This window comes from Pan troglodytes, chromosome 3 (assembly GCF_028858775.2).
Source record: "Pan troglodytes isolate AG18354 chromosome 3, NHGRI_mPanTro3-v2.0_pri, whole genome shotgun sequence".
NCBI classification, from domain to species: Eukaryota; Metazoa; Chordata; class Mammalia; order Primates; family Hominidae; genus Pan; species Pan troglodytes.
In genome coordinates this window covers 87421744-87437553 of record NC_072401.2, presented here as the reverse complement: position 1 = coordinate 87437553, position 15810 = coordinate 87421744, and the positions used below count along the sequence as shown (strand labels likewise).

At 36.9% G+C, this 15810-nt stretch overlaps 1 protein-coding gene across 27 annotated transcripts in view; it reads left to right on the top strand.

Annotated features, from left to right (window-relative positions):
* The window catches only part of MAPK10 (mitogen-activated protein kinase 10), a 567525-nt gene that overhangs the window by 537592 nt on the left and 14123 nt on the right, over positions 1 to 15810 (top strand). For all 27 annotated transcript variants that reach the window (XM_054683822.2, XM_063808966.1, XM_063808956.1 and 24 more), the window contains 2 exons: positions 10902 to 10965; positions 13018 to 13095. In XM_054683822.2, coding sequence (XP_054539797.1) covers positions 10902 to 10965; positions 13018 to 13095 — 142 coding nt within the window. The remainder of the gene's footprint in view (positions 1 to 10901; positions 10966 to 13017; positions 13096 to 15810) is intronic.

Sequence of the window (15810 nt, the reverse complement as noted above, 5' to 3'; positions counted from 1 at the left end):
CCCCCAACCCTCTGACAGGTCCTGGTGTGTGATGTTCCCCTCCCTGTGTCCATGTGTTCCCATTGTTCAACTCTCACTTATGAGTGAGAACACACGGTGTTTGGTTTTTTGTTCCTGTGCTAGTTGTTAGTTTGCTGAGGATGATGGCTTCTAGCTTCATCCATATCCCTGCAAAGGACATGAACTCATTCTTTTTTATTGCTGCATAGTATTCCAAGGTGTATATGTGCCACATTTTCTTTATCCAGTCTATCATTGATGGGCATTTGGGTTGGTTCCAAGTATTTGCTATTGTATATAGTGCTGCAATAAACATATGTGTGCATGTGTCCTTAGAACAGAATAATTTAGAATCCTTCGGATATATACCCAGTAATGGGATTGCCGGGTCAAATGGTATTTCTGGTTCTAGATCTTTGAGGAATCACTACATTGTCTTCCACAATTGCTGAACTAATTTACACTCCCAGCAACAGTGTAAAAGCGTTCCTGTTTCTCCACAGCCTCGCCAGCATCTGTTGTTTCCTTTTTAATAATCACCATTGTAACTGGCATGAGATGGTATCTCACTGTGGTTTTGATTTGCACTTCTCCAATGACCAGTGATGATGAGCTTTTTTTCATATGTTTGTTGGCCACATAAATGTCTTCTTTTGAGAAGTGTCTGTTCATGTCCTTTGCCCACTTTTTGATGGGGTTGTTTGTTTTTTTCTTTTAAATTTGGTAGATTCTGGATATTAGACCTTTGTCAAATGAGTAGATTGCAAAAATTTTCTCCCTTTCTGTAGGTTTTCTGTTCAGTCTGATGATAGTTTCTTTTGCTGTGCAGAAGCTCTTTAGTTTAATTAGATCCCAATTGTCAATTTTTCTTTTGTTGCAATTGCTTTTGGTGTTTTAGTAATGAAGTCTTTGCCCATGCCTATGTCCTGAATGGTATTGCCTAGGTTTTCTTCTAGGGTTTTTATGGTTTTGGGTTTTACATTTAAGTCTTTAATCGATCTTGAGTTAATTTTTGTATAAGGTGTAAGGAACGAGTCCGGTTTCAGTTTTCTGCATATGGCTAGGCAGTTTTCCCAGCATCATTTATTAAATAGGGAATCTTTTCCCTATTGCTTGTTTTTGTCAGGTTTGTCGAAGATCAGGTGGTTGTAGATGCCTTAACACATTATTGTAGCTATTATTATTCTTAGTGGTTTTTTTCTTTTCACCTTCATGGTAAAGATATAGGTGAATTACATACCACCATTACAGTATTAGGGTGTTCTGAGTTTGACTGTGTACTTACCTTTGTAAGTGAGTTTTACACTTTCACATGTTTTTGTGTCACTAATTAGAATGCTTTTCTTTTAGCCTGAAGAACTCTCTTAAGCATTTTCTTGTGAGACAGGTCTGGTGGTGAACTCCCTCAACTTTTGTTGTGGAAAGACTTTATCTCTCCTTTTCTGAAGGACAACTTTGTGGGGTACAGTATTCCTAATTGATAGTTTTTTTATTTTATTTTAACATTTTGATTATATTGTCCCATACATTCCTGGCCTGTAAGGTTTCTGCCGAAAAATCTGCTAGCTTGATAGGAACATTCCCTTAAATGTTATTTGCTTCTTTTCTCTTGGTGCCTTTAGGATCCTTTCTTTGTCTTTGATTTTTGTTGATTTCATTATGATATATCTTGGTGTAATCTTGTTTGAATTGAATCTGATTAGAGAACTTTAACTTTCCTCTACGTGAATATGTCTTTCCCAAGATATGAAAACATTTCTGTTATTATTTCCTTAAACATACTTCTTACCCCTTTGTCTTTCTCTTCTTGAACTAAAAAATGTGCTCTTTTGATGCTCTCCCATAAATCACATAAACTTTCTCTATTTGTTTTCATTTTTTCTCTTCTGACCATATATTTTTAAATAACCTGTCTTCAAGGCTACAAATTCTTTCTTCTCCTTCATCAATCCTACTATTGCATTTTTCATTCATTCATTATATTCGGCAATAGGATTTCTCTTTGTCTTTGAAAAATAATTTCAATCTCTCTATTAAATTTGTTTTATTTTTTGTTTTCTTGATTTTATGAAATTGTTTCCCTGTAATTTTTTTGAAGTTTGTTGAGCTTCCTTAAAACAATTATTTTGACTTTTTTGTCTCTTAGTTTATATATTTCCACTTCTCTTGACTCAGCCACTGGGAGATTTTTGTATTTTTTTGGTGGTTTATGTCACCTCAGCTTTTCATGTTTCTTATTTCCTTACACTGATGTCTGTGCATCTGAAGAAGTAAGGGCTTATTCCAGTCTTTGCAGACTGGCTTTGTCTGGGAAAACTCTTTATCAGTCAGCCTTTCCATAGAACCTGTGCATGCCATTTGGTGTCATCTAAGGGTAGGCCTGCTGTTGGAGTCCTCAGGTAGGTTGGCTGGGCTTGGTGTCTGGGTGCCTGGGTCAGCAGGTGGGTGGGTCTATAGGGTTGGGCCTAAGTCTAGATCCACAAGTGTGGACCTATTGATTGAGTCCCCATGGATAGGCCTGAAACCTGGGTACACAAGGGCAGACCTGACGCCTATGTCTGCAAATATTTGCCTACATCTGTAGAGGCTGGCCTTATCCTTGGGTCCACAGGGGGCTACTTGGCTCTGGGATTGGCTTTGAGTCTGAGTCTGCAGGAAATAGTCAGTTACTGGGATGGATCTGATGTCCAGGATTATAGGGGACAGCCCAGTGCTGGAGAAGTTCCAGAGGCTGGGCTGCTAAGGTAGACCTGGCAGTAGAGTGGCCCAGAGACCAAGTCTGCTGTATAGACCTTGAGTCTAAGGCTATAAGCCCCTGATCAGTGCTGGGAAAGGTGTGGAAGCTCAGTCCACAAGTACTAGCCTGGTGTCTAGGGCTGTGAGGGTCTCTTTGGTGCTGGGTTTTTCTGTGGCAGGCCCAGTGTTGGGGTCTAAGGCAAAGTCTGATGCTCACTTCCTTCTCCTACCATCATGTGGAGGGTATCTGTCTCCATGCTGTGCTGTCTGGTAATTGGGGGAAAAGTGAAGCAGGTAATGTGAAACTGTCCTTCCTCTCTCTCCAGTGCGTCTTTTCTTGTTTCCGTGCTATACCCAGGTGCTGAAATCTCTCACCTGGTTTCCTTCACTTCTGTGAAGGTATTTTTGTGTGCGGATAGTTGTTCAAATTGATGTTTCTGTGGGAGAGGAAGCACTGGAGAGCCTTATTTTATCATCTTGCTGACATCTCCTCAACTCATACTTTTAAAAGGCATTTATTTAATCTGTAGTAGTATATTATTTAATTTCTGTTTGAGAACACAGACACAGTTCCTGAAACTTGCTGAAGCAATTTTTAATAATCAACTGATAGTACATCACAAAATGCCATATATCTACATTCAGAAGGCAATGAAGTTTTTGGTAATTGGAAACCAGGTCATTGCTTAATGCATAGTAAGGTCACATTACTGAGAAATCATAGGAATTAATTATATCTAATCAATTCTTTTGATAATTGTGCATATTGCAATAATATTTTCATTATTTTGGCTGATTGTTGGTAAGACTATTTGTGAAACAAATACTGAGCTCCATTTTGGGGTAATGAACTGCTGTTGGTGCCACAGAGAATATAAGGCTTTAGAGAAAAATTGGACATGCTAAACTGTGCCATTAGCCAAATAAAACAATAAAAGTGCATATCATTTTGTGCTTCATCAGAGTCATTTTACCAAAATTTTTGTTTTCTAATTAAATGGTGAAAATTTAACAAGTCCTAGTCATCAAATTAAGAAAAAAAAATTAGAAAACTCTATGTGTAGAGATTCAAGGAAATGTAAAATCAAAATGTTGTATATTTCCTTAATGGATTTCCTGTTCTATCTAATTTTGTACTAAGACACACCCTTCTTGCTTAAAGCGTTTTAATAAAGCATGCATCTTTTGACAATCATCTAACTGCCAAGCTTAATAAGAAAAAACAAAGCATATTTCAGTAAGATATAATATCATTTACTTTGATCCAGATGTTGAATTAATAATGAGTGCACACACTGAGATACAGTGCTATTTAAAGCTTTTGTTGACATTTTAAACAAGGCAGCAGAACACAGGGAGATCCTTAATTAGGACAAAGCAGACAAACACCAACAACTTGATGGACTGTCATATGGTTCAGAGCATAAGTGTTAGGGAAAAATGTCAGTTCAGGGCTCAAAAAAGAATCAAAGGAACAACTTTGTACAACTTAGATTTCTCATATCTGGTTTTTATCTCTTTAGAGATTCATGTGTTTAGAGGTCTTTGATGTCCATGATACTTTGACAAAAAAGTGTTTAAGAATATAAGTGTTGACTGCTTGTATGATAGTTGCCAGCTCTAGCTGTAAGTGTAGACTGACAGAAAATTGGAACAGAAATCAGTGTGTGGCAGGCACAAATTTGTCTTTAATGAATATCTTTTACAGGTGTCAAATTATCCAGTTTAATGTTTCTTCAACCATAAGAATTCCATTATTCTGTCTTTTCCCATAAGAGACCATAAATGTATTCATCTGTCACGAATTAACTTTGTGATTGTGGGCAAATCACTTATGCTTTCCCAGTTTCTATATTCTCATTTGAAAATTGAGTAAGGGTGGCATTAGATAATCTCTTAACTTTCTTTTACCACTAATATCCTATAATGCTGTTGAAAAAGATACTTCCCATGTATCTTTGAAAATTATCTCAAAGATTCAGTAAAAAATAAATTCACACATTTTACTCAATGAATATTACTTATATATATGGGATAAAATGAATGAAGTCACAAGAAAGGGCAACTTTTTTTTTTTTTAGACGGAGTCTCGCTCTGTCACCCAGGCTGGAATGCAGTGGTGTGATCTTGGCTCACTGCAAGCTCCACCTCCCAAGTTTATGCCATTCTCCTGCCTCAGCCTCCCGGGTAGCTGGGAACACAGGCACCTGCCACAATGCCCGGCTAATTTTTTATACTTTTAGTAGAGATGGGGTTTCACTGTGTTAGCCAGGATGGTCTCGATCTCCTGACCTCGTGATCTGCCCACCTTGGCCTCCCAAAGGCCTGGGATTACAGGCAGAAAGAGCAACTTTTACCTTCGAAAGCTCAATTAGGAATTGAACAGGTACTTGTTAAAGAGATCGCTTTAGTAGAAAGTCATGGCCAACAGCAAGAACTCCATAGAATGCCCACAGAATCCATATTTTTCAACTATAGATTTATTATGCAGAATTCTACTCTTGTCTGTACTGTCTGCCAACAGCCATATTTTATAGCTGAATTTTACGTTTCTAAAAATAGAGAAAATGGAAGGAAATGCTGACGTGCTGTCTCAGAGAAGGAAAAGGTACAGCTGCAATTGTTGAAACCTCAGTGGTAGAAAAACATTGCAATTCAGTTGTTTTCTTTGTCCTCAAATTACTGTATACCTTAGATCTCTAACATGCCATGTCACAGCATTGCTATGTAGAGTGTCCACATATTTATTCTCCAAACCACAATACTTAAAGGAGCGAAGGGCGTAAGTGCTACTAATAATTACAAGGACAATAAGCATAAAATGGAACTATTTTGTACAAACTGGGAAATATGGTCACCCTATTGGCTTATGTTTCTATTTCTTGTTTTACAAAGATGTTCACTTTAAATATTGTTATATTAGTCTTTATTTTAGATTCAACAGTATTGACACTTGCTCTGGATTACTCTTTAAATTGGGTTTTAATAAAAGTTTCATCATTAATTAGCTATATGACTTCATGATATATTTTTAAAAATTTCCTTGAATCTTAGTTTCCTGACTGTGAGGATTATTAAGGTCTATATAAAGACAGCTTAACATATGGTGGTTTCTCAGAAAAAAAGTGACTTCCTTTAACTAGATAGAGAACAGTGTTTTTTCTTTATCAGGTTCTCAGAGACTTGAGAGAGTAGATCTGAGATCATTATAGTTTTTCTAGTGTCACAATTGTTCTATAGTTTCTTTCCTTTTAATTATATTGGTGTTGAGGATCTTTTTCTACATTTTATTCAATTGTTTAGGTGATGTCTCATATTAACATCCTCCACTGAAGATCTATCTGGATCTTTCTGGGGGTGATAGCAATTTAAAGTTTGGAAAGCTTTCAAAGGGTTCAGAGGCATGCTTTCTATCATGCCTTTCTGGCGCCCTGCGAGTCAAAATCCTCATGTGCTTCATTTGCAAGAAATGGCCAATTACTAGCTTTTTGTGAAATTCTACTGGCTTGACTTCTATAACATTGCAATATTCTCATTTTTCATGTATTTCTTTAGCTATTCTCTTTTGCCTTAATGAACTTACCTTCCTCTGTCCAATCTTTAAATTTTGATTTGGCCATTTACTCTCTATACCCACATATCTTCCCTGGGTGACCTCATCCACTGTCGTAGTTTCAACAAACATCACTTGCTGTTAGTCTCAAATCTATATACATCTCTAGCCAACAGCATTCCTCTGAACTTCAGATCATATACTTAACTTTCAAATCAACATCTCTTCTCACATAACACTTAGGCTCACCTCTACCAATCTCATTTCCCCTTTTCCATTCTCTATTTCTTTAGATGGCTTCAACAACACGATCATCTTCCCAGGTACTCAGCTTAGAAATTGGGGACTCATATTCTTCTCTCCCATCACATACGTTCAATCAAAAACCAACTTCTACCAAGTTTATTTATTAACATTTATTAATTATTCCTGAATCTGTGTCTTTCGTTCACCCTCATCTTTTTTTTTTTTAACCGCAGTCAGAACTTTCAATATTTTTTTATAGATCGTGCAATGGCTCCCTACCTCTTCTCTCTGCTTACAGTTACATCTTTCTTCAATCCAGCTGTAAATTTCACTGTTCTGTTCTCTTACATTCCTCAGTGGTTTCTCTTCTTCTTTCTTCCGTATCATGATACCCTGGATCTTTTTTTTTTTTTTTTTTTGAGACAGAGTCTCACTCTATCACCCAGGCTGGAGTGCAGTGGCACAATCTGGGCTCACTGCAACCTCCACCTCCCGGGTTCAAGCGATTCTCCTGCCTCAGCCTCCCAAGTAGCTGGGATTACAGGTGCCTGCCACCATGCCCAGCTAATTTTTATATTTTTAGTAGAGGTGGGGTTTCACCATGTTGGCCAGGCTGGTCTTGAACTCCTGACTTCAAATAATCCACCCACCTCAGCCTCCCAAAGTGCTGGGATTACAGGCATGAGCCACAGCGCCTGGCTCCCTGGATCATCCTTGATCCACCCTTTGTCTAACCCTTCTGCTTCTCTAGGTACAGCTCTTATATCTTGTCACTTCTGACCACATGTTTTATTTTACTGTGACAAAATTCCTTCTTGTTTTCTTGGCATGCATGTACACACAGAGAAACACATGCACCACCACTACCACTACCACCACCACCACCACCACCCCTATTCTGTTTTCTATATACTGTGACTTGGCTTATAATGTGCTCTTGGCATGGAGTCACTTTTTTCCTCCTTCTTTTATCTTGACAACCTCCCACACATCTTTCGCTCACTGAATAAGCATCACTTTACTCCAGGAAATCAAATCCAGGCTTTGTTAGGACTTCTCCACCCTGTTCCCTTAGACCATATACAGGTTTCTATCATTTATCGTGTTGTATACTAATGATCTGTTTTGCATCAGTCTTACCCCAGTAAATTGTGAACTCCTTGTGGTCAGCAGTCACATTATTCAATTTTGAAATCTCAGTTTTTTATATAGTCTGCCATGTGTTAAGTGCCCAAGACCTTTACTGAATGAATACATTTAATAAAGAAATAAATAAATTCTAGTATTTATTAATTCACAGTGACCATGTACTTGTTTGTGTTTTTTTCCTCATTTAATTGAAACAATTTGGACATGTTTCATCAGTATAAAATTCATATAATTGACCACCAATATAAATTCATATGAAATTAACCATCAATAAAAATATGTCTAATCCATTTTAAGTTATTGTTTATGCAATCCATATAAATTTGTGTTTGAATTTCTGCAATAATTTCAACCAAGGAAGTAAAGTTCAAATCTTCCAAAATAATATGAAAGAAGTTTACAGTCTTTTGAAAAAATATTCAAAGGGTGAAAGTCACAGGCCCTGATAACTGTTCATATACTATCCTTAATGTCCTCTTATCCTTCATTTCTCACATCTCAATTACTCTTATCTGCTAAACTCTCCTAAAATACTCTCTCAACAGACACCTCTGGGGCATTTTTCTTTATCCCCACTCCTCATTTATTTTTTATTTAGATTGTCACTTAGCAAAAGAATAATTCCTATTAAATAAGATAGGGAAAGAGCACAAGCGAGTGCTCAAATACCAACTTCTCTTTAGCGGAAGGAGGCAGGGAATGTTTTGAACTATCTCATCCTGATGATTGCTGCCCAGCACTTATACGTGTGTGTTGTAACATTGCTCTTTCTGGATTATTGGTCAATTATTCTTTTATATTGTCACATAGAAGACATCTGTATGTGAATGTGCCCTTTCACTGGAGGTGACATTCGCATTTCCTCTTCAAAAAACAAACAATCAAAAATCTGAATATGTAGTAAATTTGCAGAGGCCGTCGAACAAATACTATAAATTCAAGTGGTTTAAAGCAGCCCTCTTGGTTTGTTGAAAGGAAAAATCTTGAACTCAGCACTTTGCATTCTCTCTTGTAGTTTGTTTGTGATTAGCGTCTATGTACTTTGTGCTTTATATATCAGCAACGGCTGTACACTGAGGCTCCTAGGGAAACCTCCTGAAAATAGCTTTGTTGCAAAAAGAAAATGGCATTTATGAACTTTGGCAGGAACTGTACTCTTGAGCCATGTTCAATTTTAAAACTTGAATGGAAAAATCCACTGCATGGAGAAGCCAGCCAGGCAGGATCATGAGCTGGATCTATTGTTAGAAGAAGAAGGAGGTGCCAACAGCTCAGAGGGCTCTGGGGGCTCTGAGAGCTTATGTACACTGTGTCCTGCAGGGGTCCTGGACAAGGTCGCTTGGATAGGGGCCTAACCACAGCATTATACATGCTCAGGAAGAGGCAAAGCCGGAAATTTACCACTTGGCAAAGCGTCTTTACAAAACCAGAGTTTGGCTTTGTGGTAGCTTCCTTAGGTAATGGTTTCACAATTTTTCAAAAATAACTTCATTTTACTCATTCACTCACTAAGTCAGAATGTTTCTATTATTTGAGAGTCCTTTATAGAGGTGGAAGGTTCTACCTCAGTCAGGTCCTGAGAGCAGTGCCTGACTATCCCAGTCCTGTCACCTATATACGGTCAATGTGTTGTGTTCTTACTATTGTCTGGGGTGGTGTGAGAGTCTCATTTTGCTTAGTTGTCAGTGCTGACGGCTGCTGAGAGCTGCTCAGCCAGCCACATCTGAATTGCAGTAGGTGAGGTTTACAGCCTTCTGCCCCAGTATCAGTCAAACGTGCTAAAAGAATGTCTGGCTCCGTGAGTAGTTATTTCTCAATACTTCAGTATTATGCTAAGTTACTTCACCACAGCCGGGCAAAGTCTTCTATTTTCATAGCCAGATACTTTGCAGGATGTGAGGCCCCAGCATGCCAGGGCTAGGATGAATATTTGTGTCTGTCATGATTCAAGCTACCACAGATTCTGCATGAATTAGAGAAGGGTCACTTTAGCCCGAGGGTGCTGTTCATGAGCCAAAAAGCTCTCACAGAAGCCAGAAGCTGTCTCTGAAAATCTTGTCCAGAGCTTTCCTTACTATAATAGCCATTTTTGAAAGGTCTGTGTCCTAAAGGGGTTGCATCACTCTTATTGAGTGACTCTTTTAGTTTTTCACAAAAACTATTGCTTTTGGAGTATTGGACGGGGTAGCAAAAACTTGATAGCTCTTCTTTGCGCTTAATCCGGTGCCAGCCAGTGTAGCCCCTCGGCCTCCTCTTTCTCTACCTCATGGTGATTTATTTTTCCAAGAGCCTTTTTTTTTTCTTTCCATATCACTTGGCCTGAATTGGAGCTACCCTAGCCGCCATGGTAGATCTCCCAAAGCCTAAATATCAGGAAGAAGAGGTCAGAGAATTTATTTGAGATTCCACTTTCCAGTAGGCACGCAGGTTTGTGAAAATCCCTCCTTTTCCACATTTGAACTCCACATGGGAAGAGAAATGCTGGCTCTATAAGTCAGACTGAAGGCCCTATCGCATCATTTCTGCTAGAGAGGACTAACCAAGGGCCATTCAGGTATTCAAGGTGACCCACCTCTACAGTCATGGCAGCTTCTGCAGGTTAAAACAAATAAACAAACAAACCAAAAAGCTTAAAATCGTTTAAGTATAGGGCACACAGCAATATACAAAGACATTCTATGGTATTTCATGAAAAATAAAAAGGTTGATTTGATCTCAATTTTTTTTATATTGAGGACTAGTACTATGGTCTGTTGAGAAATATTATAAACTTTTCTTTAGGGAAGGTCTAAAAATAGAACAAAATCTTATTAGCCTAGAAGAATTTTAGCATGGTTCTGTTATAAGGCAAGTGAATGAAGGAAAAGTAGCTTCTGGGCCATTGTAATCAAGTGTTTTGTCTGTTTTTTAAAAGACCAGTCATTAATTGCTTAGGCGTGGGTTCTAAATCAGAAGATGTTGGAAAGTGAGCTCTCGGGATTTGCATTCTGCTGCAAATATTGCAGCAATATTGGGTCAGCAGCAAATATTGCAATATGAATGAATCCTCCATAAGTTTACAGGAAAATTTTAACTTCTGAACTACTGTAATTTCCTCATAACTTATATACGGTTCAAATCACCGAAATAAATGAGGGCAAGGTATTCTCGTGCATTGTAAGAGTTTAGTTATGTTTACATTATCACACAAAGATTATTTTTTGTTTTTATTCGGCAGCCTCCACCTCAGATATATGACAAGCAGTTGGATGAAAGAGAACACACAATCGAAGAATGGAAAGGTAAGTCTACTACTTAAAAAAGTATACTTTTTATTTTATTGAACTCAGAAAGTATCAACAAGGCTTTTCCTTGTAAAACAATTTACTAAAAGATGATTTGCTGACTGCTATTCTCTTAGACCATTTTTAAAGCTCCTAAAACTTCATTTGTCTTTTCATGCCGAAAGCAATGTCACATTTGCTCAAGAATGAAAGGCATTTACCATTGCTACCTTTTAAAATGGTACTGATTGTCAGTGTTTGTCATGGTGGGGGGCAAGCTTTAGTTCAGAATTCCAGAATACAACTTTCTATGTTTGTACATAAAATCATCATATGAAGCATGAAATTGAAATTAATTCTGAGATGGTTTTAGACTTTAGAAAATAAAAGATAGTCAATATATGAGTTTACTCATTGGATTGATAAGACTTGAGAATTTAAATAGAAAATATGTGTATCTAAGTTGTCTATTAATCTAATCTACTAATCTAAATCACTACAGAATAGAATAAATATGAGAAAGTCAAATGCAGATTGTAGCAAATGATCAGATCAAAATGGGAAGAGCTGAAGGGAAGGAACATTTGAACTACCTTGCAGGAATTAATAAGTGTAAATTAGGAAAAGAAAAAATATTAAGAAAATATCAGATAAAGGACTAAGAGGAAAACAAAGGACAGGAATAAGCAGAAAATGTTATAAAGATACTAAACAGGGCCAGGAGCGATGACTCACACCTGTAATCCCAGCAGTTTGGGAGGCTGAGGCTGGGGGATCACTTGAGCCCAGGAGTTCAGAACCAACCTGGGCAACATAGGGAGACCCTGTCTCTGCTAGAAACATACAAAAATTAGCCGGGCATAGTGGTACACACCTGTAGTCCCAGCTACTTGGGAGGCTGAGGTTGGAGGATCACTTGAGTCCAGGAAGTTGAGGCTGCGGTGAGCCATGATTGTGCCATTATACTCAAGCCTGGGTGACAGAGAAAGTCTCTGCCTCTCTCTATATATATATGTAAAATAAAAAAAAAATAAATAAATTTAAAAGATACTAAAGAGATTCCACTGGTCCAGAGATTCCAGGGTCATGTTGGTGAATATGGAAAAATGAACATATACACAAAGTGGATCAAGTGAAAAAAGATGCTTGATATAGATGAAAAAGAGTTGCTTTGATCCAAGTAAGGACAGGAAGGCACTCCTTAGGGGCTCATGAATAGGTGGGTGTTAGGATATAACCATCATTTGAGGAGGACATGGACTAAATTGTGAGAAATTGGAGAAAGAAGTGCATGTAAAGGATGATGATTATACAGATTATAAGCCATTGCAAAGCAAGAATGAGTAGGGCGGAATGATTTTTAGCTAAAGGGGACAAAGTAAACAGAACTGAAACTATCCAATTTAACTCTAGCATTCAGAAAGCCAAAAATGGATGCCAGTCTGAGAGTAAATGAACTAAATTTTTTAATGTGTTTGGTTTTTGGCAAGTTTAGATTTACAAGTCCAAGATATGAGTCTGGAAAAAAAAAGATGCAGTAAGAGATGGAAGTTGTAAGGATTGGTAATAATTTAAAGTCATGAGAATGTGTGCATTTCATAGGAAATAAGTATAAAGAAAAATGGATGTTCAAAGCCACAAAAATTGTTACTAGATTGAGCTGGAATGTATTAGTACTTCCCCCAAAGAATTCAGAAAACAAGTAAAACATGTATTACTTGTTTCATTTATGTAGAAATATTTCATGCATGTAGAAATAAATGTTATTTATGTAGAAATGTATGTAGAAATAAATACTATGTATATGGAAATAAATAGTATGTTTCATGTACGTAGAAATAAATTTTCATGCATTGATTTCTTCAACTGCTTTACTAGATACCTATTTGTGCCAGGCTCTCTGCTAATTACAAGGCAATATAGAAATAGAAATAGAGCAGTAAAGGAATCTCAATTGATTTTTAATTTACTCAACCCCATCAAAACGTAATTATTTGGCATTAAGTAATGAATTTCCCTGTGGATGAAGGATAAATTTGTTTTCTATAATAACACAGCTGTTTCTTACAGAACTTATCTACAAGGAAGTAATGAATTCAGAAGAAAAGACTAAAAATGGTGTAGTAAAAGGACAGCCTTCTCCTTCAGGTACTCACTCTCCGTGAATAACCAATAAACTAGTACTTGTGTAATTTCTTGGCCTTTGTGTAGGGGTTGCAACAAATAACATAACGTTGCTTAAAGAACAGATGGACAAATATCACATGGTTGTGTCCTTATAATGATTTTAGTTTTATTTCTTTTGATATTCAGTGTGGCATTCATTCTGATTATTCTGATGGTAATGATCCAGCACAAAAACTTTTTTCATAAATAATTTTAATAGTAATGAATCCTGAAGAAAATGTTAACATGGGCTAAAGGGTAAATGTACCTCATCAAAATTCAGAGCCATGATGCCCTTTTGACCATCAAGTCATTGTGGAGCTCAGTAATCCTTTCAGCTGCTACCTCTTCCCTCATTCATTCTTAGTGTTTGAACTCTTCTCAAGGTTGATGTGACAATAGTTGAAACATCTACCAAGATGGGCTCCGGTTACAGTCAGCTTGGAAAATTTTTCGTTTGCTAGCCACAGAATCTAATACACAATTGTGCATATATATTTTTTACTGATCCTGGTAATGTGCTTTAGTATGACTTGAGACAATTTACTTATTAATGCTAATATATTTTTTCCTAAGACCTATGCTCTCACTATAAAGAGTTTTAGAAAATGTGATGGTTTATTTTCAGCTTTAAAAACTACATTCAACTCCTGCTAGCAAAAATGAGGGCTACAAATGCCTAGTTTTGAGAAAAACTGATTAGGGTGTTGTTTTCCTAAATTATTTTAGGAAAAAAGATGTAGAATGAAATAATTAATCAATTATTCATATCGATACTACTCTTCGAATAACTAATTTACACCCCAAACCACTATGATACCCAAACAGATGCAATTCGGTTATGACATGCTTTTCTCACCAGTAGACTTGAAAAAATACTCAGTTTTATCCCAAGTTTTTCCCTTCCTCAAAGAAGGTTAAGGGAATCACAGGAGTTGTTTTCCATACCACCCTCTCTACTCATTCACCCTAGCATACAGATTGACACAGTCCACAGAAGCTGCTTCAAACTAATCCACATGTTTGGCCTGTTGCTCATTAAAAAACTTGAAGACAGAATCCAAAAGCCTCAAGATGCCACCTGCTAAGGCAGAATGACTCCTTGTTTTAAGAATTCCTATAATGACCAGAACATATTGTCATGTACTCATTAAGCAGCAGAAATAACAGAATGTAGCCACGGGTAACCTAGCATGTTAGGCTGGGCCTGGACAAATTTTAGTAGAACCTATTCTATTCATCTTCAGTTCAAGTTATCATTACTTCATTTCCTTTTCATACCACCTTATCCCAAAAGACTTTTTATATCTTCCCAAAGAACAGGATCTTTCCTTTCTATAGGTCCTACTAGTCCCTGTATGTTAAATATTTGACCTCTTGTCTTATTATCCCTTATTGATTGTAATTTCATTGAGAAGACTGTATGCATTTATCTTTGTGTCCCATGTAGTGCCTGGGTGCTGTGCCTTGCACATAGTAGTAGCTCAATAAATATATATTAATTTGAAAATTGCCACTCAATTTCTCCCTCAGCATATTTCTTAGTACTATTCCAAACACAAAATTCAAGACAAGATCATGTAACTTTAATACAGGATACTATTCAGCATGTTCTTACACCATTATTATAAATATTTATTCACTCTATTAATCTCCATGAAGATAAACAGGCCAAGCATAAAGTATATAAATTCTTGCTATTGGCATTTTTTCATGCTTCACATAAAGATTTGCAGCTTTCAGGTGTTTGATTTATTCATTTTGGGAAATATATATTCATGGATGTTTTGCAGGCCTGCTTAGTGTGTTAATGATTAATTCTAAAATATGCAACTTAGGCTCTACCTGAGTGAGAAGGCTAAGCCACTTTTTAACCATTCCAACTACCTTAACAATTAAAAATTATCTATGTAATACATATGCCCTAAACTATAGTTGACTGGCTTAACCAATTTATAGTTAAAATGATTGTGGATTAAATCTAGGAAAAATATTCATGACTTAGTTATAAGTCATGTAGTATGACTTTCTCTTTCGTGAGAAATCATATGTATACTACACATTATGGGATGCATTTCTGTATGACATATTTATGTGCATGATGGAGAGGCTCTAGGGCAGCCATGTGCTGGCACTGACTCTACCAGCTCATGATGGCCAATTCTGTACCTCTCTTCCCAACTATGCATTTATTGTTGGTGTGTTGGCAACGTGAAATCAGGCACGAAGGATTTACAACATGGAAATTGGCAGACCCTACAAATCAGGGCGTTTTTGTTGCCCCCTGCAGAGCCAATTGTTAAATTTTTATTGGCGCACCACTGTGTGTGTGCGTTTTTGTGTGTATAATAAACTATGCTGGAAGGAACAAGCAATTCTAAAAAAAAGTTTGAAAAGTCAGCTTTTTTGCATTAATGTTCACGTAGCATATTTTATTTTGAAAATAGCTGTGGTATTTTTATAACACACACTCTGTTAGTATTCAGTTATGGCAATACTGGGAATTCTGCAGCAAGGGAGTAAGTTAATGCAGTATCTCAGGGGCCAAGTACTTCTAATACGAAACCCATGTTATGCGATGCTTTTAAAATGTAAATAGGAAGTTAAATGTGCATTTGCAGAATAATTTATAGGTTTGAAATTTATTGATGAAATTGTTGTATGTCAATAAGAGATAAATCTAAACTTCAGATACAT